The sequence below is a fragment of the Plodia interpunctella genome, chromosome 26, assembly GCF_027563975.2.
Source record: "Plodia interpunctella isolate USDA-ARS_2022_Savannah chromosome 26, ilPloInte3.2, whole genome shotgun sequence".
NCBI classification, from domain to species: Eukaryota; Metazoa; Arthropoda; class Insecta; order Lepidoptera; family Pyralidae; genus Plodia; species Plodia interpunctella.
This window is the reverse complement of record NC_071319.1, coordinates 3,718,168-3,743,410: the sequence shown is the minus strand read 5'-3', so window position 1 is coordinate 3,743,410 and position 25,243 is coordinate 3,718,168. Positions and strand designations below refer to the sequence as shown.

At 35.4% G+C, this 25,243-nt stretch overlaps 3 protein-coding genes across 5 annotated transcripts; all 3 read right to left on the bottom strand.

Moving 5' to 3' along the window:
* Nucleotides 1–57: 57 nt before the first annotated feature.
* LOC128681207 (proton-coupled amino acid transporter-like protein pathetic) lies at nt 58–10,160 on the bottom strand. Of its 3 annotated transcripts, none has more exons than XM_053764938.2 (13): nt 9,875–10,160; nt 9,488–9,517; nt 8,966–9,114; nt 8,553–8,697; nt 7,934–8,064; nt 7,456–7,540; nt 6,653–6,800; nt 5,172–5,369; nt 3,549–3,654; nt 2,606–2,728; nt 2,091–2,190; nt 1,397–1,491; nt 58–582 (listed from the first exon to the last, which is right to left on the bottom strand). In XM_053764938.2, exons 1-13 carry the CDS (start codon nt 9,917–9,919, stop codon nt 501–503), a joined length of 1,437 nt encoding a protein of 478 aa, XP_053620913.1. In that variant the 5' UTR covers nt 9,920–10,160; the 3' UTR covers nt 58–500. The 3 variants fall into 3 exon arrangements, with proteins under 3 accessions (XP_053620913.1, XP_064292921.1, XP_053620915.1); XM_064436851.1 differs by having other exon boundaries at nt 9,484–9,517; nt 9,875–9,933; XM_053764940.2 differs by lacking the exon at nt 9,875–10,160 and having other exon boundaries at nt 9,048–9,114; nt 9,488–9,519.
* Nucleotides 10,161–10,653: 493 nt separating this feature from the next.
* Nucleotides 10,654–18,781, bottom strand: LOC128681049 (zinc finger CCCH domain-containing protein 13-like). The gene is made up of 6 exons (XM_053764591.1): nt 18,648–18,781; nt 17,240–17,383; nt 14,811–16,750; nt 13,083–13,206; nt 12,305–12,427; nt 10,654–12,078 (listed from the first exon to the last, which is right to left on the bottom strand). The coding sequence occupies exons 1-6, from the start codon at nt 18,699–18,701 to the stop codon at nt 10,789–10,791; spliced, it is 3,675 nt and encodes a 1,224-aa protein (XP_053620566.1). The 5' UTR covers nt 18,702–18,781; the 3' UTR covers nt 10,654–10,788.
* Nucleotides 18,782–20,416: 1,635 nt separating this feature from the next.
* On the bottom strand, nt 20,417–22,093 carry LOC128681126 (uncharacterized). Its single transcript, XM_053764762.2, has 3 exons — nt 21,993–22,093; nt 21,459–21,638; nt 20,417–20,996 (listed from the first exon to the last, which is right to left on the bottom strand). The coding sequence occupies exons 1-3, from the start codon at nt 22,047–22,049 to the stop codon at nt 20,682–20,684; spliced, it is 552 nt and encodes a 183-aa protein (XP_053620737.1). The 5' UTR covers nt 22,050–22,093; the 3' UTR covers nt 20,417–20,681.
* Between the last annotated feature and the right edge of the window lie 3,150 nt (nt 22,094–25,243).

Below are 25,243 nucleotides of genomic sequence, written 5' to 3'. Positions count from 1 at the left end.
CACTATATAAAATGATTATACATCTATTTATTTATACACAAGTAGATTAATTGCACACAAAACTATTTACACCATAGATTGAGAATTTAATAGTCCAAATGTATGGTATTACACTGATTTTAATTTCTATACGAGACATGAAAAGAGAAAAGAACATTACTCAAAATAATTGAGATTCAGAGTAAGATTTGGATTTGATTTTGTTTTGGCCACGTTACACGAATCGACGATTTATGAAAGAAAAAATGAAGTTTTAAATGGGAAAGGAAAGGAATGCCAAGAATATCATTCTTAGATGAAATAAAAGACAAGGTAAAACTCGTGTCGTACAGGGAGGTAAAATCTATGGCAGGTAACAGAGTAGAATGAAATATTCCATCGACAAAGAACCCCGTTCTACATTTATTGATTGACTAGCATTTGCCCGCGGTTCACCAGCGTATATCACTCGCGTGAACAGTTATTTCCGGGTATAAAGGTACTATGGTAAAGGTAATTTTTCAGATGTATAGAGAGTACATTCCACCGATGCAAAAAGCTAGACCCACGGCGCAAACACCACAGTCTTTCACAACGGCCCATCTGAAACATTCAATTTAAAAAATATATGTAATTTTTGACACTAGTTTTTATTGTCGTCAGAGAGTGGGGCTTACCATCATCTCTTAACGCGATCCACTTTACGACCTAAACTGAACTGCATCGCAAATTCGTACGATCGACTTAATTTTTTCGTATGAATTCGATTCATTTTAGGTGCCTAGATTGAACTGAGTTGCAATGGAATCGTTTTGTAACAGCTGTTTCATCAAACATCAACATCCTTTTTACAATAAAGAATATCTATTGGAATTAAAGCCATGTGTAAAATTTTGTGATCAGCTTTCAATCCATGATAAATTCTCTTATCGGGCGCCGATGATGTTGATTACAACTAACTAGGGCTTAGTGCGTGTAGCCTACACGCCATCACAACATCGAGTCGATTCAAAGTGAGGCGCAGCGAACCAATCATATTGCGGTGTAGATTTGTTGCGTCACAATGGCGCAATGTGATTGGTTCGATGTGTACCCGCACTAAGCTCCATTAGTCAATAATGCATTAATAATTAAACGTCTATAGAAAATTTTAGCGTAATCGGTTGAATGAATATGTACCGTACCTACTTCAAATTGAGTTGCATGATTCCACGCAAATAAACATATTTTTACCCTCGTACATACAAATTTGGTAGTCTTTTTATAAGCTTTTATTTAAAGCTTATAAAAAGACTAAACTTTCCTTCTATTTCATAAAAAAGATAAAGAATAGCTACAGTATGTATTATCTCATTCTATGAATGTCAAAAATTGTGCAAGTGGGATAGGGACAAAACATATTTTAGATTATACTGACCTAATCTGTCCTTGTCGGTACTGTCTCCACACGACCAATGTCTCAATCAAACTTGGGAAAATGAACGAGTTAAATGACACGAAAAAGCTACCGAGCTGAAAATATTTTAATATATAACTTAGTTATAAAAGTGCAGAAGTACATCGTATTATCAATTAATTAATCATAAAGAAAAGAAAATCAGTTTATCTGTCATTCGGAAGCGGTGGTAGTGTAATAGTTAAGATGGTGACGGCCCGCCTGTGGATCTAAAGGTCTCAGATTTGAAGGTGCCATCTGAGTTTGTATTGACTCATTTATAGTACTTAATTTTCATCGACCACCGTACCTCGCGTACTGGTTGATTATTAACTTGTGTATGAAATGGAGAAGGCAATGGCAAATCACTCCATTAATAGTGCCAAGAAAGTTGTTGTGTGTGTCATGAGGAATGATTTGCAACCCTCAGCCATGAGGAATACGACTATGAAGAAGATCTGTCATTTAATTCTCATTACTTTAGCACCACCACATATAGTCATATCTCCTTTCCTTAAAGTAGCCTATAATAACTTACATATATATATATATATATACATAAACACGTCTATTTTCCATGTGGGTATATAGGTAGAGACTAAGGATTTCCACACGCCACCATTCTGACAAATCTCACTCACTTCACGCATAAAAAAATTTTAGAAAATAAACTTACAAAAATCATCAAATTTTCAGGCTTAGGAAACACAATGGACAGGCAAGTAATGAATAGCAAATACAACACTCTATAGAACCTCTCCCACCTGTTTCTTTTGCTGAAAAAAGTTAAGATGTTAATCACACGATGGTTGTTTTAACATATTAAATATGGGTTAAAATTCAAATTATTTATTCAGAAATTAGACCATCACAGGCACTTTTTCACGGCACTTATCATACTCGTATTAAATAGCAATTTCCCAAAAAGCTATAAATTACTGACTTTTCGGAATGAGCACTGGCAGCTGAGAAGAAATGCCGAAAGAAACTCATTTAAACAGTTTCGGTTTCTATCACGCCAGAAGGGCTTCAGGCTTGCCATTATTGATTTAAAATTAAATCATTTTATGGAGCTATAGTTTTGGAGCTAGACTGCAGACGAACAGATATACACGGCGAAACTACAAGGGTTCCTTGCCTGTAGGACTACGGACCCTAACAACGGAGTGTACTGTAGTAATAGTAGTATACCCAAAGCCATAGTCGTGTGTTTTCCCGATATAACGCCAAACTATTCTGAACGGCACCCAGAATTGTATCGCGAAGGTTGCAGCCAACATGGCCGACAAGAGAAACTGCAGGATTATTGGGATGCTGCGTGAGAGATTGATTATATATGTTACCGGCCAAACCCTATTCCAGGATAAACTAGTTTTACCAAAGCTAAACTAATTCTTCCTACATGCGATAGGATAAACTGGTATAGCATAGGCTAAACTAGTTCGTCCTAAGCCCGATAGAATAAACCAGTTTAGCCTAGGCCAAACTAAGTTATCCTAATAGAAATACACACTCTCAGGATAAACTGGCATGGCCTAGTCTAAACATTATAGAACATCTAGAAAGACAAAATAAATAGGTAAATTGAATAAAATACTATTTAATTAAAATTAATAATTTCAATTAAACGATAACCGTAGAACAAACAATCACATTCTAACAATTAATAAAGTATTTTTAATAATATTAAAACAATAAAGTATTTTTAATAATATTAAAACAATATAGTATTTTTAATATTAAAAATACTATATTAAAAATACTATTCCGGAGACTTATTTTGTTTGACTAGGCTAAATAAATTTAGACTAGGTAATTCCTGTTTAACCTGAGTGTGTTTATCAGGATATACTAGTTTGGCCTAGGATAAACTATTTTTTCCTACATGCGATAGGACGAACTAGTATAGCCTAGGCTAAACCAGTTTATCCTATCGCATGTAGGAAGAATTAGTTTGGCCTAGGCAAAACTAGTTTATCCTGGAATCGGGTTTGGCCGGTAACATATATATTATTATATATTCATATTTCTTTATTGCACTTCACACAAGAATACCTTAATTTAGTTTTACGAATTGTATTTTTTTGCAATAAAACTTAAAGAAATAAATAAATTGACGCGAAAAAATACGTACGTTTCCATGGGCAAGTGCAGGGTGATGGGACTCGTGCAGTTCTCCCCCCATCCCCAATAACCAAAGAAGCCAGTTAAAGTTACAGCTAGGAACACTATCGCCATGCCTGAAACATTGTACATTGTGATAACCGAGTACAAATGCTGTACTATGCTAGCTGGACGCTGTCGCTGACTGACACACGCCGACGCGAATGCGTGATCATTGCGTAGTTAGTATGAGTGCTTTTATTTACCGCCATGAAAAACCGGCAATGTATACCGAATCCGCCAAAGTTTGGCGAACTGTTTGGCGACAGTGTGGAGCCGGCATTCATAGTTATGATATTGACGTAACGTCGACGTACGTTGAAACAAAATTAAATTAAACATTTTATTGCTGGTTTTTCATTGAGGTAAATAAAAACACTCATACTAACTACGCAATGTTCACGCATTCGCACCGGCGGTATGTGTCATTGAGCTGGCATAGAACTGAGCAGTAAATGCGCAATGTAGTTTGAAAAAAAAAGTGCAAAGCGACCTCTAGCGCCTCTGTCGTGAACATGTGAATACTGGAATATGATACAAAGAGGCAAAAAGCAAAATATATGCGCTACCTGGAAGTTGGTTACCCACTATCACAAACTCTCACATAGATGGCGAACAACGAATGAATGATCATTGCGAAGTTTGTACGAAAAATTTTATTTACCGTAGTGATATACCAGCATTGCCGAACATTGGCGAATTCGGAATACGTTCCGAATTCGCCAATGTTCGGCAAACTGTTTGCCGACTGTAGCCAGCACAACGTTATTAAAGTTATAGCCGTAGTAGCAAGACGTTCTTCACAAAAACGAAAGATGGTATTCAGTTAATTTTCTGGTTATTGCAAGTTATTAGAGCCATGCCCCATTGCTCAGTCGTGCTCCGTTGCGACGACGCAGTACGGTTTTGATACTGACGTGCGTTGACGTACTTCGAAAATTCATACAATTTCTACGATGTCGTCCGACGGACGTCAAGACTGGTTTGAACGTATAGGACCGGTAGGTACAGGATTCCGTCTGTACCATCAGACTAAACGGATAGACCTGGGGGCTTACTATCACCTCTTAACAGTTTAAGTCGCAAAGTTACTGATCTACATCGATAATTCGTACCATCGAGTTATTTTTTAGTATGAATATGATTCACTTTAGGTTCATAAATTAAATTCAGTTTAAATGGAATTGTTATACATGCTTTTTATTTTTGAAAATAATATTTTTTACGTCTCATTATTATTTTCAAAAATAAGTTATAAAGCATGTGTGACGTGTATAACAAATCCATTTAAATAGATGCTTGTGGGGTATGTTGATTAGTTAAGAGTACGTACTACTCTCTAATGAAAACGCTGTACGTCGGCGTTAAGACGTAAATAGATGAATTAATTCGGCCGAACTGGCATGGTCTCGATAGCTCAGTGGTCAAGAGCACTGTCCCGGATAGACAGGGGCGCGGGTTCAATTCCCGCTCGATTCCAGAATTTTTCATCTAATTATTATTTTCATAGTTTCATTGGAATCGTTCTGTAAAAGTTGATGGTAGGGCCCCTGTGTCCACCTAATTGGCTTGGTCGAGTTACAAACTCACATACCACAATGTATGACGAATCGTACGTGATGGGGGCTCTTCATATTATTCTCAATGGGCAATACCAAAGTAAACCCGTCCATGCTATACAAACAAATGCCAAGGAATTTGAACGTTCCAGACACGCTTTTCCAAGGAGGTCGTTGTTTTAAACTTCTAGCTTCTGACATACTATAGAACATAGTCGTTATTATACAGATAGCTGTAACAAATTATAATAATTTAAGGATCAACACACACACTAGCGCCATCATCATATTTGTATTAATTTATTGTAATTTGTAGACGAAAACAAAAAAAATCAATGGAAATTACCTATGCTACACTCGAATATTGATTTTAATTTGAAAATGTTGTATGGGGGTTGGCCCAGTCTCAGTAAGTTCTCTACAGATATTTGGTGGTGGTTCGGCGGCGTGTGGTCCCCGCCTTAGAATATAATCACTCCACATCTACCCGTGGATGTCATATACGACAATAAAAATAAACTAATGGAATTATTGGGAACACTCCTAAAGAGAATAAACATCTGAAAGGCTTACTATCATCTCCTAACGCGATCCACTTTACGACCTAAACTGAACTGCATCGCAAATTCGTACCATCGACTTAATTTTTAGTATGAATGCGATTCATTTTAGGTTACTAAATGGAACAGAGTTGCATTGGAATCGTTCTGTAAAAGTTGATGGTAGGCCTGCAGGTAATCAACTGATCCTAAAAAACTCAGGTTTTAAGTCCGCCCTTCACATGTTTTTGTAATAAAGTTAAATAAATAAAAAAAAATGATGAAAAGTGTGAGACTGAACATATTATTTGATTTGATATTACAAAAATTTTGGTTCGTTTTCCAAAAGTCGTCTGTCTACTAGAAAAACGAGTGGGATTTCTCAGACAACAATCTGTGTGCTTGTGAACTTGTGTAAATAACATGGCCCAACAGAAGGGTTACATGTTTAACGTAACGTGTCTGTAGGTCTGTCCATGGCTTCGTTGCAGTCAAACGGCCGAATCGATTACGATATAATTTTGTGTTTTAAACAGAATTTAATAGAATATTTTCTTAGCTAAGATTGGAAAATTTGTGTTCAGTGGTATGGAAACCGTCAGCTCATTTCTAGCAAAAAAGATGATGCAAGAAACTTCTGAGACGAGGGAATCTTTAATTTTTATTTTAAGTAGTTTTATTTATAATAAATAAATAAATATATTAGGAAAAATCACACAGATTGAGCTAGCCCCAAAGTTAGTTCAAGACTTGTGTTATGGGATACTAACTCAACGACACTATATTTTATAACATTTACATATATATATATATATATATATAAACATCCAAGATCCGGGCCAATCAGAAAAATATCATTTTCCATCTTGACCCGACCGGGAATCGAACCCGGGACCTCTCAGTTCAGAGGCAAGCACTTACCACTCAGCGCCACCGAGGTCGTCTAAAATTTATAACGTAAAAATAGATAGATTTACCTAAAAAGAGGTCGGCGACAATAGAAATTGGCGCCAAATACTTCCACTTCCTAATCAAACATATCACCAGTAATGGAATAGTAATGATGAAGATATATGTTCTCAATGAGAGGTGGACGTTGAAGTTAGGACATACATGTTCCGTTACCTGAAATATCCATCTGTTTTTGAAAATCCATATGTTTTTGACATTCTGATTTTTTTTTCATCTCATTATAAATGATTATCAAGTTTTTTAACAATTTAAATTGCAATAAGTATTTTACAATCATGACATTTTTCATACAAGCTTTTATTATTGTCAGAGAGATCTTATTGCATTCAACGTGTGTAAACTGTTGAGGAGTTCCCACGTCTGGATCCGTTCTTGGGTCCATCATCTGGTCACGCTTATGATAATAATGCATTGTTATGCAAACTAAACGTGTATACAAAATTTCTCAAGCTCAATCAGTTGAAGATATCTGCTTCAAACTTGAGTTGCAGATTCCACCTGAGACTTAGGGACATTGCTAGTTATATAAAAGTTTCTAAAAATGCCAAACACAAGCTTTTATTACCGTCAGACAGATCTTGTTGGGATCAAGACGTGACAAAAATCATGTGTGTGCAGTGAACCGTCGTGGTGTTCCCAAATCGGGAGCTGGTTCAGGGCGAACCATCTGGTCATGCTTATTACAATGCATTATCGTGGAAATTTAAGTGACGTAGACAATTCAGCAGTAAGATAGTATAAACGAAACAGACAGACGGGCCAGATGACATTAAAAAAAAAGCTTGTAAAAGTAGATAAGTGTACGTACCATTTTAATTGTGCTTGCTATAATTATTTGATAGATACTGCACGTTCCAGTTATTTGTAAGAAAATAAAACATTCAAGCATATATCTGAAAACACTTTATTATTTTATTAAACAAAATAATACATGATCAAGATTAAAAAAAGTTTAAAGATCCAATCGAAGGCGTCTAGTGTCTTAATTGAAAAATAATCGTCAAAAATATATCAGACACGACGGGCGAATGAATACATCGTAAGGAAACCTGCACTCTAATTGATGTTTTTTTAGCTAGTGTATGAAATCCATAAGGTAATGGCCAAGCTTCCATTAGTTAGCTCAGAAAATCGTTGTGTGTGGACATTATGCCACGAGCCTTAGCCCTAAGGAATACGACTAAATGAAAAAGAAGACGGAAAATCAACGAATAATATTAAAGTACGTTGACCCCACTGACGAATGGGGAGAAGGTAAAAAAGACGAAGTAATAACAATGTCTGACCTAAATGTTTTGCTAAATCTCCTGAGGTTCTTGTAAGGGCCCGTGGCGATAGCTGCTTCGCAGAGATCCGCGTAGGACAGCCGTGATACCCTGAGCACTTGATACATCTTCTGAGCCGACCGTACTAATATCTGAAAAATCACAAGAGAGTTGTAGAATTTCGTTAAAAGAACCACAACATAAAGCCAAAACACAGAAAATACGCCTCTAATGAAAAACTGGTAATCCTAATCCTAACTAATATTATAAATACGAAAGTAAGTTTGTTTGTTACCTCTTCACGCTCTATCTACTCAACTAATCTTCTTGAAATATTGCATACCTGTAGTTTGATGTATGCCATGGGTTTAAAGACATACACCTTTCATCCCGGAAAAAATACTATTCCCGTGGGAAATTTACGCGGGCTACGCCGAGGTCAAAAATTAGTTCATTGTAAATTTAAGCGCAAAAATTAGTTCAATGTAAGCGCGCGAAGTGATCGCAGAAGCAAATCTTGACATTTCAACATTGTCACTTCGTAGTCTCAGCCGAATCATCAGAATCTGAAAGTCTGCTTTTTACACTGACTCTGGGCTTGGAGCGTCATAGCTGACAGTGCAACCGTAAATATACTAACACTCATAGTCAAAGATAGCAGCAATCCAACTGCAACGCTGCCCACAACAGACGCTACCATGCCCCCGTACTTGAACGCCTCATGCATGCTAAATATCCCAATTCCAAGGCATCCTTTTACAAGATACGACGTTGCTTCTAAAAGACTGTAAAAAAGGGTCAGCTATATTATTTTCAGCTTATTATTACAGCTTTATGTAGTGTTGGAAAGATCACACAAAAAGTAAGGTCATGCATATTTTTGTTTCTCGACTGTCTTAGGTACTAAGCATTTGGAGAGAATAGTTTCGTCCTGAAATAAGACTACACCGTACACTCCCGTGGGTGTCGTACTAGACGACTATGGGATAAAAAGCCAAAAAAAGTAGTAAAATTACAGCCGGCAGATTTTTAGATCATAGACAACATACATACTTGGTTGCATAAGGATTGTGTCTTTCAATCGCAAAGTCATAATACGCTCGTTCTATACCAGGATAGTAACTGGGGGTTGTACCAATGTTATTGCCTTCATGGTCGATAAACTGTGACAACTCTTCTCTTAGAGTCTTAAGTGAAGTTTCCTGTAAATATAAATATTATTTACAATCTATTTATAAAAAGTAAAAGATAAATGAAGGCCTCTTGGCTACCATCACTATATATCAAACAGTCTTGGCCATTTTATTTGATTTTGCAATGGCTGCAACTGTAAGTAAATAGTTCGTTAATAGTTGATAAATATATATTTTTTTGTCATTTAAGCGGGATAAAAAATTCTGTTGTATAGAATTCATAACTATTATTATTTCATTTTGTGAAAACATCTCTCTATCTGAGCGTTTTTCAGGTTCCTGAGCGGCAAAGCCCACAATAATTTCAGTATATATATCTGATCTTTGGAAAAATATCTAAAGCAATATGACACCAAGAATATCTAAAGCAATACATACGTACACTGTCAAGGCTATTTGATTTTTTAACACTCTGAAAAAAAAAGAAACCAGATCAAACATTATTTTCCCAATATAAGATTCGTAATGTGTCAGTGGCAATAAATGGATAAGAATGGCCCATGACCTCTAGGAGGCCTATACCAGTGGTGGGTCACGGAGTTGCAGTTGATGTTGAGGCTACCTGCCTACGAAGCCACGGAGACTAATTAAAGAAATCGGTATACCCCATTAAAAACTATTTATAAATATTTGTTCTCGTAACTTTTTCAAACATGAATCTAAAGCTCAGCAAGCAGAAGCGATTGGTCAAACATTCGAAGCAGGTACCAAAATTTTTGAACAGACTTCTTCAAATCCTAACCCTGTAGATCAAACGACAATATTTTACCTTACTCGCTATGGATTCATTATCTGTCGCTTTATTTGAAGACATCTATAATAGTAGTAATGTGATTTAAAGCTTAATCAATTAGGACAATTGTCGTTCAATGTTGTTTCTAATCATTTGTAACTTCAGTTTCACTATGTTCATCGATTTCAGCGAAAAATATCATGAAAATCAGTTTTATGTATTTTTCTCAGAACAACGATCTGAAGCAGTATTTTTAGTTCCATAAGTCATAGTAATTAATAATGACATTGCGCTAATGTCAAATTTTGACAGGCGCAATGGCTATGTTTACTTTAGTGATTAATTTAATAGAACTTCACCACAAAGGTAATAAATAATTGGTACTAACTATTTTGGGAAGATCATAGTTTTATAATAGTTCAACGAAGAAGAAATGTATGAAATACGAATCACTCACGTATGTACTTAAATCTCACTCAATACTTTACGTATAATATTATTGAAACGGTTTTGAAAATAAGAATGTGATGAAATAATTCTGGAATCGAGCGGTAATCTTACTGGAACAGTGCGATTCACAGGAAGATATGAAGTAGTCTCCTCTATATAAATGAAATGTCTTTGGGAGTAGTCACTTATTTTCGGGTGGAAATCAAACGCTAAGTGCGTCCAATTGGTTATAATACCTAATACCTTCTAAACTATAGTGGCCCTAATGTTACCCCCGTTAAAAATTTTTTTTTCTATTTTAATTATCATGGTTGTTAGGATTTACTTCAAATTGAACTACATGAGTGCAGATAAATAACAGCATATAACTGAGATGTTCTTTTATTATCGGCTTAAATTTCCGGCCACAATGGCGCATTGTTTTCTAATATTTAACAACTATTTAAAATTAAGACCTCACTTTTTTATTGTTGGCATCAGAAATTAAAAGTTGTAACTTTTTATTTACATTCTTCTTCGTCGTCTTGCACTAGTTCTCCCTTGGTACTGCCAGTACCTCCCGGTCCTCCGCAACTATCGTGCCCTGATTCATTGCAAAGGTCCTCATCTTCGTTTTCTTTTTCTTTCTCTTTTTCTTTATCGTCGCACTGAATATTATCTTCACATACATCTGCGCATTCATCCTTTTCAACTTTATCTACCTTTTTTTCTTCTTTCTTAATACATTGTTGTATGCATTCGAGCTGGGCTGCGCAATCTAAATCATCAGCAGCTCGAAGTAGACTTCTTACGGGGGATCTATCAAGATTTAAAAGATTTCTATTTAATCTATTTCTCAGTGATTTCAAACGGGATCCGAATCCTCTTTCACCGCGTCGATCCAGTTCTTCCAATCCCGCCCTTAAGTTGTTGTATCGTTTTTCACGGTTCAGTCCTCTGTTACGACCTTCTGTCCTGAATTTTTTGTTATGTCCTTTTCGTTCATGGGATCTTTTACTATATTTATCAAGATGTCTGTCACTATCGCGGTGATCCAATCGTTCATCTCTATCGTCTTGTCTTCGGTCCCTGTCATCTTTCCTACGTTTTCTTTCATCATGCCTTCGGTCTCTATGATAATTTTTGTAGGGCAGTGACAAAGGAACCAACTTTTTTCTTTGTTTCAAACGAAGTCGTTGTTCATATGTGCTGTCATCGTCCCTGTTTTCATAAGTACTTTGTCTATTCTCAAGATGTCTAGATCTATGTCTATTATCACGATGTCGAGATCTATGTCTAGTCACAAGATCTCCGTTTTCATACGTGCTTTCTGCGTCATCCTTGTTTTCATATGATCGTTGCTTTTCATCACGATGTTTTTTGTTTTTGTGTCTAGTACCATCATTTCTGTTTTCATATGTACTTTGTCTGTCATTCGTATTTTCATATGAACTTCGTCTGTCATTCCGGTTTTCATAAGTACTTTGTTTATCATCCCTGTTTTCATATGTACTTTGTCTATCACCTTTGTTTTCATATGAACTTTGTCTATCATCTCTGTTTTCATACGAATATCTATTGTCACGATTTTTCCTATTTCTATGTCTGGATCGTTCATCTGTTTTAACACCTAAAACTTGTTTTAGTGCTAATAGATTTTTATCACTAATATAAGGGGCAAGTTTATCGTAAAGGCTGTTTGATTGGTGATTTGAATTGCTTTTATATTGTTTGTAATTATGATGTCGTTGATGATCTTCATAATATCTGCTATGATGACGTTTCTTATGATGACGTGGTTGTGGATGTATCTGAAAACAAGTGGTAATTTAAAATATTTCCCATTTATTACTACGGCCCTAACCTGCTGATGCGACAATCACAATATTTGTGAGTAATATGAGATATTACGACACGTGACGCGTGATTAGAAATTTGGCGTATTGGTTGTTACGTCTTCTAAAACTAACTTATTGTGGTTCTTAAATAACTTCACCCAATTACATGTGTTTTCCAGTTATATATAAGCTATATCACCTCTAAACTTTCCAGTGTCTTCAATTGTGAATCGTTGTCGTCCAGATGCGACGGCAAGGCGTGACGACTCAACGACCTACGCGCGATTTGGAGCTGCGTTTCTCCTTTTTGTATGTGAACCATCTGCGATTTTAAAAATTGGTTAATAGATAAATATATTTATTTGTTGCTATAATCGTACACAGCCATGTATGTAGGTTTATAAAAAAAAAACAAAAAAGGCTTCATTGACGTCTTCCATAGTACAGGAATATTTATTTAGCGGTGGGGTAGATATACATTATTTAAAATTCTTTAGCAGCTTAATATACTGGTAGCTTAATAGACAAAGTCAGGAGTTACGAAAATCGAAAACCACGTTTACTATACTATACTTATTGGTTGAATTGGAATGAAATAGGGATAGCTTGCTTGTCTACCTTTATTATCTGCATAAAGAATGCTTTTTTTTGCTATCAGACCAGCATTTTAACACCATGTAAAATTTAATCTGACAATTCAAAATTAAATTAGAATTTAAGAAACCCCTGCCTCCTGACCTCGTTACAAACTGTAACATCATCTCAGCTGATGGTTTCCAAAACGTTTATTTTTCAAATATTTAAGAACACCCTCGATTAAATTTTCATTCAAATAATAAAAAAAAACTAGATCAAAATCGGTTCAGACGTTTGGCTTCTATTATACCACGGACATACATATCTATTATACAGACACGTTTTAAACTTTAAACTCTCCTCCTATTGTCGTCGGGGGGTTAAAAACAAAAAGATCTTACCAAAACAGCTAGAAAACAAAGATGAAACCACATTTTGTTGGATGTGGTTACCATGCTTGTTTCTCCAATTGCATCTGTTCGAAAAATATCAATCTGATCCCTCTTCGAACGTGAATGCTGAAAACTTTAATTAAAACCCATAAAAATGCTTCTGTTGATAATATTATTGATACATTCTTTAATCAATATGGTGTACAAAATTTAATGGAGCATAGCATAGCAGTTATTAGATTTGTCTGAGAATTAAATTGGACATTGGACATTTACAAAGTGGACTGTAGTGTGTAGGAGTATACACTGACGTAGGAGAGTATACCAATGATATGTTTTGTGTTGATGAAAAATGCAAAGAGTCTAAATATGATAGAGCTATAGAATTGCCCTTAGCTGCCGTGGAACCTTCGTAACCAGATTCAATCGAAGACTTATCATCCCAGATCGTAACCGGTTCTGGTGAAGGAGTTATTCGTACTACTTCATTTGAAACCCATCTCATCGTCAAAAATGTTTTTCTTGACTTGATTGATGCCTTGGCCTGTGATTGTAGCGGATCTCATTATGGTTGGTCATTGGAAGGGTGAAAAATGTATTATTAATGAGTTCAACCGTGCTTTGGAAGGCACGTTAAGACGTTAGTCCTGGATCCACTATGTGTCCGCATGGTAGATCATGGCCATAACTCCTATATCCATCCAAAAGGCATGAAATCCCAGCTGTGGGGGCGTTCAAGTGGCTATTAATGATTGATGTGAGAAACACACTAGAACATCCAATAAAATTTATCACTTGAGGCGTTTTTTTTGTACATTGATGAGAAATAATAAAGTGTTCCGTGTATGTATCCCTTTTTATTACCGCCCAAAGAGAATTGGCGGACTGTTGAAACTAACCTTATCCATTAGAATTCTAGGAAACAGATTTTATTCCTAATCCTATCCTATCTTCACTCAGTCAAAACAAAGTCGTCTCCCGCTTTATGTCTGTACCTATTATGCTTACAACTTAAACAATGTATCGGATTTTGATGCGTATTGTTTTAAATAGAATGATTCAAGAGGAAGGTTTATATGAATACTAACTTTTCACCCGCGGCTTCCTTTCCTTGTGTTCCTAATACACAGTTGATTTTGGGATTACATAATATAAATTAATATCTTAAATATCTGCATTTCAGGTTATATAATGTACAAAATTTTATGTAGATTGAATAACAAACATCGCCACCAAGGAAATTTATCGAGATATTTGCAAATATATTAAATTTTGCATAAATTTTGCAAATATCTCAATAAATTTAATCTTTCAAAGAAAAATAGTAGACCGAAAGCGATTTAGCCGTTTGGGTGCAATGATGCCATGGACAGATATACAGAATACAGATGCAAAGACACGTTAAACTTATAACTCCCTTCTATAGTCGGGGAATAAAAAACAGTTGACGTCAAGTATGTGTCAATAATGCAGTATTTTGTCATGTTTGCGGATCGAGATTATTTTTATTACTCATAATGTATTTTTGTACAGTATTGATATTATTATGAGATATATAACAAATAAACAATCAAGTTCCTTAAATAAGTTATCAATATAAACTCCGCACTAGTTTCTTTATATCATTTGGCGCACACCACAAAACATGCAATTAAACACGAGAATCAACAAATTTATAAGATTTTTCTCTTTATTGTTGGCATCAGAAAAATCACAATTTTGAATTTTGTTAACTTTTATTTACAGTCCTGTTCATTATCTAGTTGTAGTAGTTCTCCTTTGGTACTTCCAGTCCCTTCAACTCCTCCGCAACTGTCATGACCTGATTCATTGCACAAGTCTCCATCTTCGTCTTCTTCTTTTTCTACTTCTTTTTCTTTCTCTTTGTCATCGCACTGAATATTATCTTCACATACATCTGCGCATTCATCCTTTTCAACTTTATCTACCTTTTTTTCTTCTTTCTTAATACATTGTTTTATGCATTCGAGCTGTGCGGCGCAATCCAAATCGTCAGCAGCTCGAAGTAGACTTTTCACGGGGGATTCAACAATATTTTTAAGATTCTTACTTAATCTAGCTCTCAAACTTTTTATACGGGATTCTGTTTCACCGCGTTGACTCAGTGCTTCTAATCCTGCTCTTAAATTTTTGTATCGTTTTCCACGGCTAATACGCTTCTCTACTTTATCACGATGTTTTTTATTGTGACTTCCTCGATATTGTCCAGGATAAACAGTATAACTTAATCCGTTATTTGAATCACGAAATCTTTTCTTATATTCGTCAAAATATTTATTTCTATGACGACTTTCCGACTTATGGTGTCTCTTATTAGGGCTACGGTCTCTGTCATCTTGTTTCCGATCTCTGTTATCTTGTCTACGGTCTCTGTCATCGTGTCTACGGTCTCTGTCATCGTGTCTACGGTCTCTGTCATCGTGTCTACGATCTCTGTTATCTTGTCTTCGATCTCTGTCTTTATGTCTCCGGTCTCGGTCATCTTGTCTTCGAACTCTGTCACTATGTCTTCGATCTCTGTCTTCATGTCTCCGGTCTCTGTCATCTTGTCTTCGATCTCTGTCATTATGTCTTTGATCTCTATTAACATTTCTATATCGAAGTGCTACAATACGTAGCCTTTTATTTTTTTGTAAACGATTTAGTGTTTCATATGTGCTCTCATCATCTCTGTTTTCATATGAACCATGTTTATCTCCACGTGGTCCAGATCTGTGTCTATTTTCATGTTGTCGGGATCGATGTTCAGTTTCATCATCTCTGTTTTCATAAGTACTTTGTCTTTTTTCACTATGTCTAGATCTGTGTCTTTTAAGATCATCTCTATTTTCATATGTACTTTCTCTGTTTTCGCGATGTCTTGATCTATGTTTTTTTACATCGTTTCTGTTTTCATATGTACTTTCTCTGTTATCACGATGTCTAGGTCTTTGCTTTTCAACATCGTTCCTGTTTTCATATGTACTTTGCTTTTCATCGTCTTTATTCTCATATGTGCTTTCTCTATTATCACGATGTCTTAATCTGTATTTTTTTACATTGTCTCTATTTTCATATGTACTTTCTCTATTCTCACGATGTCTTGAATGTCTTTTTACATCATCTCTGTTTTCATATGTACTTTGTTTATCATCCTGGTTTTCATACGAACTTTCTCTATTATCACGTTGTCTATCTTTACGGTTTGATACATCATTCCTGTTTTCATATGTGCTTTGTCTATCGTCATCCCTGTTTTCATATGTGCTTTGTCTATCGTCATCCCTGTTTTCATATGTACTTAATCTATCGTCTCTATTTTCATATATGCTATATCTTTCATTATCCCTGTATTCATTTGAACTTTGTCTATCGTCACGTTGTCTCTTGTCTTTGTGTCTGTTTTCATATTCATGTCTATTTTTGCGGTGTCTTTTATTTCTATTTTTATACCTTTCGTCTCTTTTCTCACTTAAAAGTTGTTTTAGGGCCAATAGATTTTTTTCACTAATATAAGGGGCAAGTTTATGGTAAAGAATGTTCTGATGGTGAGAATATGAGCTGTGGTGGCGATCGTGGTCTAATCTGCTTTTGTGTTTGTAATCACGATGTCGTTGGTGAGCTAGATGATTTCTACTGAGGTCGCGTTTTTTATTATGCCGTTTACGTTGACGTACCTGTAAATAATAATAAGCAAGTTAATTTTATTTTTTTAATATATCATTTAGTTGGTGATCTCTATCAGGGAAGAATATAAATAATATTTTACACAATGTAATAAGATTTATTAAGAATCTCTTACGTTGCAGAAAACCACAAATGTAACATGAAATAATACGTGAAAAGCGTATTGAAATCATTTTGGTTTGATTAATTTTGGACATGGTTTTAGTTTCTCTCTTATCTTTCTTGTGTTTTCCTGGTTGCATTCTAGACTATTTTCATTCATGTAATACTCGAAGACCGAAGTCTATTTGGAAACCTGTTAATTTTGAAGGATCTGAGTTTATACCCAGTCAACGGTCTTTGAGAAATCTATTGTATTATATCAGCTGTCAAGATTTTGTATCCCTTAGTCGCCTCGTATAATATCCACATATCTTTTAACGTAATAGTTAATTTATCTGTACTTTATTCATCTACTTATCTGAATTTATCTGTACTACCTCAAGGCTTTCTAATGTCTTCAATTGCGAATTATTGTTATCCAAAAGAGACAATAAGGAGTGACGACTCAACGACCTTCTCGAGTTATAACTCTGTGATGCCTGAACATCGCTCGATGTTTCACCTTTTGGTAAGTGAAAAATCTGGAAATTAATGAATATGGTTAGATAGTTGATAAATATTAAATTTTTACTCACTGGTATTGCTGTTGTAAATTAAGCTTCTATGCCTATAATAAGACAAAATATATAGCTGTTTATAATTTCTGTACTATTTGGAATTAAAGTAAAACAGTATCGCAGAATATAACGTCTGAAGGGAAACATTATATGTAATGAATTTACGTAATATATATCATGGATCAGGTAATATTTTACATATTTGTTTTCTATTAGTGACTTAAGCATTTGATTATGTGGTTTATATTATTCTATTACATATAATCTAGAAACGTATGGAACAACTAACTTTTGATCTGTTGGAAGAATGAAATAGCCGAAATAATTTGGAAATAAATTGAAATCTAAATTCAAAATAATGCCTTGTACATAATGCAAAATATGGTGTACCTCAGGGCAGTACACTAGACCTGCTATTATTAATTCCATTCCAGGTTATGGCAATATATTAAAATTTAACATTTAGTACATATTTAGATTCAGATTCAGATTCATTTATTGCAATGTCACAAGTGGTAATGTTAGATGTTACATAGATAATAAGTAAGTACAGGTGACGCCCTGCGAGAGCGCAGCAAACGTCGGGGCAGCTAGATGCCATTTACTTAAATATTTAACATTGTTTGTTAATTGTCATGCATTAAATAATTAAATTATTTAGGCATACCTACTGAAGTTATAGAATGAAAAAGTTGTGACGTGATAAAAGCTCTGCTGAGTAACAACAGGTACCTGTATGACTTTATACTTTATCCGATTTTAAATATTATAATACTAGAACACATAAAATATTATAGACATTAAGAATTTAATATGTAGCTTACAGCAGAGGTATTATGAGATAAAAAAGAAATGATTGATTTCTTGCTACCGACAATGAAAACATCGTGACAATATTTAAGTTCTTAGTGTATATGCGATTACCTGCCACTGGACAATCGTTAGGTAGTTATAAAAGTCATGTCAGATGCCTTTAGCGACTTGAATGAAATTAGATACCAGTCTTAGCAATAACAATACACTTAAGAAGTAGTGTCCTATAGTTTTATAATAATAAATGAACAGGAAAAGATAAAAGAGCCAAAATGTTAATGTAAAAGTTATCTGGCTTACTTGGATACATTTTCTAAAGACAGAAACAGCTGAAGTATGTATCAAAGGAGAGTTGAAGTAGCGGATAAAGTAGAAGTGGACGGGAAAATATGTAGCAAATAGAAGAAGAACTCACCAAAGCAGCCAAAAAACAAACATGGACCCACAATTTGATGCGAGTGGGCGCCATGGCCTGCGTTGCCTCGACGGCTACTGACCAAAAAGTGTTATTACAATCATCTCTCAACCGAGAACTTTGTATAGAAAAATTTAATTAATCTCCTCAATCGTTACTTCCGTTTGAAATGTTATTGTAACATTCAATATCTTGTTGGAAAATTAATGCAGCGTAGGAGTTTAGATTTATATGAAAATTTGTTTTATAGAGAAGTCTTTATAGTCTAGGCGTATTTACGGTTTCATTCCCGTCTGTGACGTCCCAAAGCCAACATCCACTATTTCTTTTTTCCACTATGATTTATTTATGAGCCGCCTGTTGAATGCTGTTATTATTGCCACGACTTTGGACGGTGGAAGGTGATTGAAAAGTGGAATATGATTCTCGCCCAAGGATAAGATCACTTCATGCACTGTACTTAGGGTTATCTGATTTTCTGGCACTATCTAATAGACAACAATTATATTATGAGACAGAAATGGCGATCTGTTTGTAAACCTTGAGTCACATAACGTGTTCTGTCTATAGATATGCGGTGGTCTCACTGTTAGAAAGAAAGAAAGAAATTATTTATTCGGCAAACACATAAAATCCAAACATACAAAAGAGTAACGAATATAGATCGAATACAATATGTAAGCCGAAATGGCGACCAGCTCAGCATGGTGCCATGGTATCGAGCCAAGGCGCTGATTTTCAGCTGGAACCAAGTACAAAAGTAGGTATGGTGGCAAAATAAACAAGTTAATATGTACGGAAACAGAAACAAACAACAGCAAACAATAGGATTAAACATATACTGACTTAGGAAAAAATGTAAAAAAAGGAATAAAGAAAAATTACATGGAAGCTATGGAAAATATATATTTTCCATATATATATAAAGTATAAATATGAAACTAAAAATAATTCAATGTATTGCCCTCAATTTGCCGCATTAAAGTAAACTCTTTGATGCGTTTACGGAAAGTTGTAACAGATTATGTAAACTGTTACGTGTCAGGATTGCATTTAAACTTTACACACTGGAATATAGTACTTACTAATATTCCTACAACCCGTTATGGGTCTAGGCAACTTCCATGATCTTCTCCCATTTCTGTGTTCTCTGTTCTTCTTCCCAACTTCCCAAGTTGATTTCTTGTCTAGTTTCTTCAGGTCACATCTGCCTCTTACACCAAATTGTAACCAAAGCATACAGCTGTGACCCTCCGAAGCCCAGAATTCGCGTGAAAACAAATCATACATTTTGTCAATATCTATTAACACATGCCTCTAATTAACAGAGTAGATGTGACATCTATTTTAATAATAGGTTTTTGGTTTTTCTTAAATATAGTGAAGCATAATTTGCACCGATTAATTTGCTAATAATGAAAAGAAGTTAATAAAAAAGTGATAGTAGCACTGTGCAGGTTTATGGAGCTTAGTAAACAGCATTTATTGAAAAATTTAACCCTTCAAGCTAGGAGATAATAAAGACAATTGTCTTTATTATCTCCTAGCTTGAAGGGTTAACAACAACAGAATCGCAGTTCGTTCGGGCCGGGCGAGATCTGCGTAGTTAAAATGTTCGGTAGAAAGTTACCGACACTGGCTATTTTTCACTGGTTAAAAATGTGGATTGATCTTTGTTTTAGCCTTTTTTTGGTTTTTAAACTCATTTTAATATGTATAGTGATTTCAGTATGTAGCTACCTATATAAGTATAAAAGAAAACAAATGAAAAATGATGTACCTATTTATTTTATTCGTTTTTGAATGGACTTCAACGATGGCTGTTTTATTACATCAACGTGCTCCAAAAAATAATAACAATATATCGCGACAAAATCACTTCAACTTTCTAAAAGTCGGTTAAGTAAATGTTATGATTATGAAAAAATATTTTTTCCAAGAAACTAAACATTAATACAAATAATTTTTTCAACAATTATATAATTTAAAAAAAAATCAATTTATTACGAATTCATCGAAAGACCTATCAAGACTTTACTGGTTTTGTTGTTGGATGGCCCTTAGGAGCAATCTCCATTTGGGAGGCATAGTTTTCCCCCACTTCGTCCCCCCACAAGGATCATCTTTCGCACACGGGTCCTTAGTGGTGGTTGTGCACATATCCATAATCTGTTGGCACACATTTTTACAAGAATGCTTTTCCTTCTTTTTCTTCTTCGTCTGGCATGTGTCATGACACTGCGCGGCTTGATAACACCCTTGCCTGAGAGCCTTAGCCTTCAGTTCAGCTGTGACATCTTCAACTTCGGCTTTTTCCGCCGATTTCTCATCACGCTGATAATTTTGACCCTGAAAAGAACACAAGGGAAGATATATCTCTGCATCGTGATGTGCTGTTTTCAGTATCATATGGCTGTGACGCTTCGAAAACGCATTATCTCATGCGTTTCTCAGTTTAAGTGGGCGAAGTGCGGATTTGTATTTCGATTCGAAGTGAGACGCAGCGAACCAATCATATTGCGCCATTGTGACGCAACGACAACCACACTGCAATGTTTCAATGTTTCAATTGGTCTCACTTCGAATGGTGAGAAGTGAAATGCAAACTTCCCATTACACAATGTACTCACGGTTGATTAAAAATTCTATCTATATTATGTGGACTATGTATGTTCGGGCAGAATCTTGGATGGTCAACTGGATTTTGAAGCAGATATCCTCAATGTGGCAGGTTATTTACCTCGGCTGAATTTTTATTCGGCTGACAATACATTGTTATGATATGTCCTATTTTAAGATTGGATGTCCTACCTTTAGAAGAAGTTTAAGCAATTCGATTGCTTTGTCCTCTTCTTCCTCCACATCAGGTGCATCATCTTCTGACTTTTGAACATCATGGTCATCGATGCCGATGATCAATGCTAATGTTTCATCTTCTGATATTTCTGATAATTCTGGTCCCTTATAACTTGGTTTCGCTGATACATAACACTGAAATAGGGTTAAATCTATACTTAGATTCATAGTTTTATAGCTATACTAGCTGCTGACCGTGGCTCCGTCTGCGGCAAAAGGTAACCTATGATACTCTTTCAGCTCTCCGATTACACTAAAAATCACCTCTATCGTTGCATTTTGATTTGTAAGACATATACATGTTATAAAAATATGTAGTATCGTTTATACAAGTCTCGAACATACTCAATAATATGTATATTTTGTCCGTATATATTTAATTTTATTTATTAGTCACAGATAATAATAATAAACAATTTTTGTTTTTTGTAGCACTTATATGGCACGGTGACTAGGAAAGTTAAAGTTAAAAAGTCATACTTTACTTACAATAGCTGAGAAAAATACATTTATAAGAGTCACAGCTACAAGCGAGACTCGAACCATTTCGTCTAAGACTGAAACAGATTGTTATTGTTTTGCTTCATACCTGGTTTAATTTAATTTTGAACAATGCATAAAGATTTTTGACTCGTGAATTTTAATTTCGATGTAGGTATAAAGAGGATTCCGCCCTAGAATCATGGCTCTCAATAGGGTTTGTACGTAACAGGACTGACTCAATACGAATCCTCAAAACTTTAAGGGTTACTACGTTGACCTAGGATTTTGCGGCGGAACAGACACGACGTGAACATGAGAGAGAAATAAAGAGGTACTTGTCTTTATTTAGGTACTGAAAGTATTATGTAATCTGTGGTATAACCGACTAGTGCCAGTATTCGAATATGGGTTAATAGGATTTCCAAACGACTTAACGCACATTTTCCAAACATAGTTTAGAACACTCTTGATTAAATTCAGAAAAAAATTATCAAAATTTGTTACGATGCCACGGACAAACATACAGATACACAAACACGTTAGACGTTTGACAAAAGTGATATTTTTTAACACAATGCATACGATTAAGTAGGTACGTAGCCTTTAAGTAGGTACGTAGTCCTTGATTTCACCCCCTGGGGGTTTCAAGAAGGGGATGAATCTGAAATATTTTAACGAGACCCGTAATATCGGATGGGTTGTGCACGATCCTTAATATTACTCTTTTGGGGATAGAACACGCCACGACCATCTTTTAGAGGGAAAATCGCTATAAAATGTCCAAATTAAGTTATTTAAGCTTAGATAATAGTTTCACCTCCACACGTCATCAATTGTATTCGAGGCTGTAACGTCACGAAGCCCGTGATTATCGTAAACAATTTTATCTATGTCGTAAACGGTAAACTTAAAATTTTACTTTTTTCCTTCACCTTTTAAGTGGTAGTTTAACTAAAAATTATACACGAGTAAGTAAATAAACTCATATGGCACTAGTAGTATTCGTACCTGAAACCTTTTGAATATTACTGCTTCAGTCATTGTACACTTATATCACACGGCATGATATTGTTTGTTGAAAATTAAGCTTTACGAGTACATTGACAAGACGGGAGCTAATAGCGAGCAGCCTGCTAATAGGTTAGTTTGCCATCAAGTCAAATCCATGTGTCAAAAATATATTATGTGGCTTTTATGATTGCGGGCACCAATGACGTCACAAATTGAGGCGTTTTCATCATCAATTATACTTTAACGAGAATGCTAGTAAAATTGATAAATTAAAGTGACAATTGATAGTCGTGTTATTTCATACACAGACAACTATCCATTTTGTTGTCAATGTAAAGTATGTCTACAGTTGACGCATTAAAGTTAAATTTTCAATGAACGTCATAGTTCCGGGTGGTAGATGTGCGATACAACTGTGCTATAACCTTAACACTGCAGCATCTCGTCTGTGTTTCATATACATTTCAGGTCCAGTGGAGTCCCGGCTTTGTATATACTGAACAACCAGTGGTTTGCAACTTCAATAAAACATTGCAAGTCACCAACACCCGGGACTTTGATAATAAATTATATTCGGCGGTTACCGGCAAACTGTGTTTGGTTTGTGTCTGTTTTACTGTCAGTTTGTTTGCACACAGATCAAAATTGTAAATCGACACGAAAATTAATAACTTGACCGCGGCTTCGCCCGCGTTAATTTCCCTCGGAATAGTAATTTTTCCGGGATGAAAGGTATACCTACTTACTTAGGTACATATTTCAAACTACATGTATGAAAAATTTCAAGAGATTGGTTGAGTAGATGGAGCTTGGAGAGGTAACAAACAAACTTTCGCATTTATAATATTAGTTAGGATTTAGGTTTAGGATAATCTCAAAACCAAATTTATATAAAAAAAAACCGGCTTGCACTCCGGGAGCGCCGGCAGAAGTGAAAACTTGAATATTAACGTTGTGCATTTTTGACATCTTAAGAATTTTCGATCAGGTCACGTGTCCTGACGCGAGTTTAACATTTTTTACCCATCACAGAGAAGTTTTCACTTCAAGAATGGGATTACTTATATGCGGGTCTATAAAAGTAATCGCAGCTTGGATAAAAAAGGATAATAAGAAAAAACGAATTGTTAAAAGAGTTTGAATTGAATTGATTGTTGAAATATTAATAAAAAAATGACAGCTAATTTTTTATGTTTGTTACCACATATTTTTCATGGGTTTACTGTCTAGTAAACCCAAGAAAAATATGTAGTGTAAGTCTTTTTATACCACCTAACTCGCAGTGAAAAGGAATTGTTTATGAAAATTGTGTGATACCGGTCTGTGATTTCATATAATTTAAGAGAATTGACACCCTGTACTTACTGATACAATTTAGGCAAACCTTTGTTGCGATCCCCAATAACTTGTACACGGTTACGGGCGTACCGAAGATTCCTACTTAGGAAGGTTGAATACCCTTTAGAACTCCGTAATTCGTTCTCATCCTAATTTAGATCCAAATTGTCAAAAAAAGTACCCTGAGACGTGTGGTCCCGGAAAAGGTTCACTCTATACTCGTATTCTCCCGTGGATGTCGTATGAAGCGACTGAGGAAACCACAGCCTTGTCAGATGATAGCCAACAACAGTATTCCCAAGGTCGATGTCAGGCCAAATAAAATCACAGTTGAATCTACAAGATATTTATTTTTTATGCTGACGACATCCATCTCCGAATTAATACGGAAATACGCGAAAATGAGCGAAAGACTGAGATTAGGTCCAACGGGCATTTTTAATCCTTTGGATCAAAACTTGAAGCTAAGGAATGTTGGGCTACCAAATTGCAGGACGAAAAGAGACTTCACTCTACCGAAATGCGGATGTTACGCTGGATGTGCAACAAGAATGGACAGGGTAAGGAATATTTATATTAGAGGAAGTTTGAAAATTGCGCCTATAAATGATAAAATGTCGGTTGGTTTGGACACGTGATGAGGAGAGAAGACAATCATTTACTGAGGAAAGCTTGAAGATGGAAGTGCACGGATATAAAAGACGAGGAAGGTCTAGGAAGAGATGGATGGATTGTGTCAGGGAGGATGTGAGGGTGCTGGGGGTGGATCCAAATATGGCAAAAGATAGAGAAGTGTGGAGGGAACAGACAATATGCGCCGACCCCAGATGATGGGACAAGGTAAGGCAAATGATGATGGATCAAAACTTGAAGATCCAATGTGAATACAACCTCACCGGGTTGCAGTG

Bases quoted from the DNA above. Each gene is read 5' to 3' on its own strand.
- LOC128681207 (XM_053764938.2), bottom strand. From the start codon at position 9,919: ATGTCTTCAAATAAAGCGACAGATAATGAATCCATAGCGAGTAAG. The intron at 8,065-8,552 runs GTTAGTATATTT...GTGATTTTTCAG, and splicing joins TGCTATCTTTGACTATGAGT to ATATTAGTACGGTCGGCTCA. The intron at 2,191-2,605 runs GTATACTACTAT...AACTTTTTTCAG, and splicing joins ACACACGACTATGGCTTTGG to CAAAAGAAACAGGTGGGAGA.
- LOC128681049 (XM_053764591.1), bottom strand. From the start codon at position 18,701: ATGGCGCCCACTCGCATCAAATTGTGGGTCCATGTTTGTTTTTTGGCT. The intron at 16,751-17,239 runs GTAGTACAGATA...TATTATTTACAG, and splicing joins AGACATTAGAAAGCCTTGAG to GTACGTCAACGTAAACGGCA. The intron at 13,207-14,810 runs AAAGTTAACAAA...TTTTAATTAAAG, and splicing joins AATGAACAGGACTGTAAATA to TTTTCAGCATTCACGTTCGA.
- LOC128681126 (XM_053764762.2), bottom strand. From the start codon at position 22,049: ATGGTTCGAGTCTCGCTTGTAGCTGTGACTCTTATAAATGTATTTTTC. The intron at 21,639-21,992 runs GTAAGTAAAGTA...ACCCTATTTCAG, and splicing joins ATGTATTTTTCTCAGCTATT to TGTTATGTATCAGCGAAACC. The intron at 20,997-21,458 runs GTAGGACATCCA...TGTTCTTTTCAG, and splicing joins TGCTTAAACTTCTTCTAAAG to GGTCAAAATTATCAGCGTGA.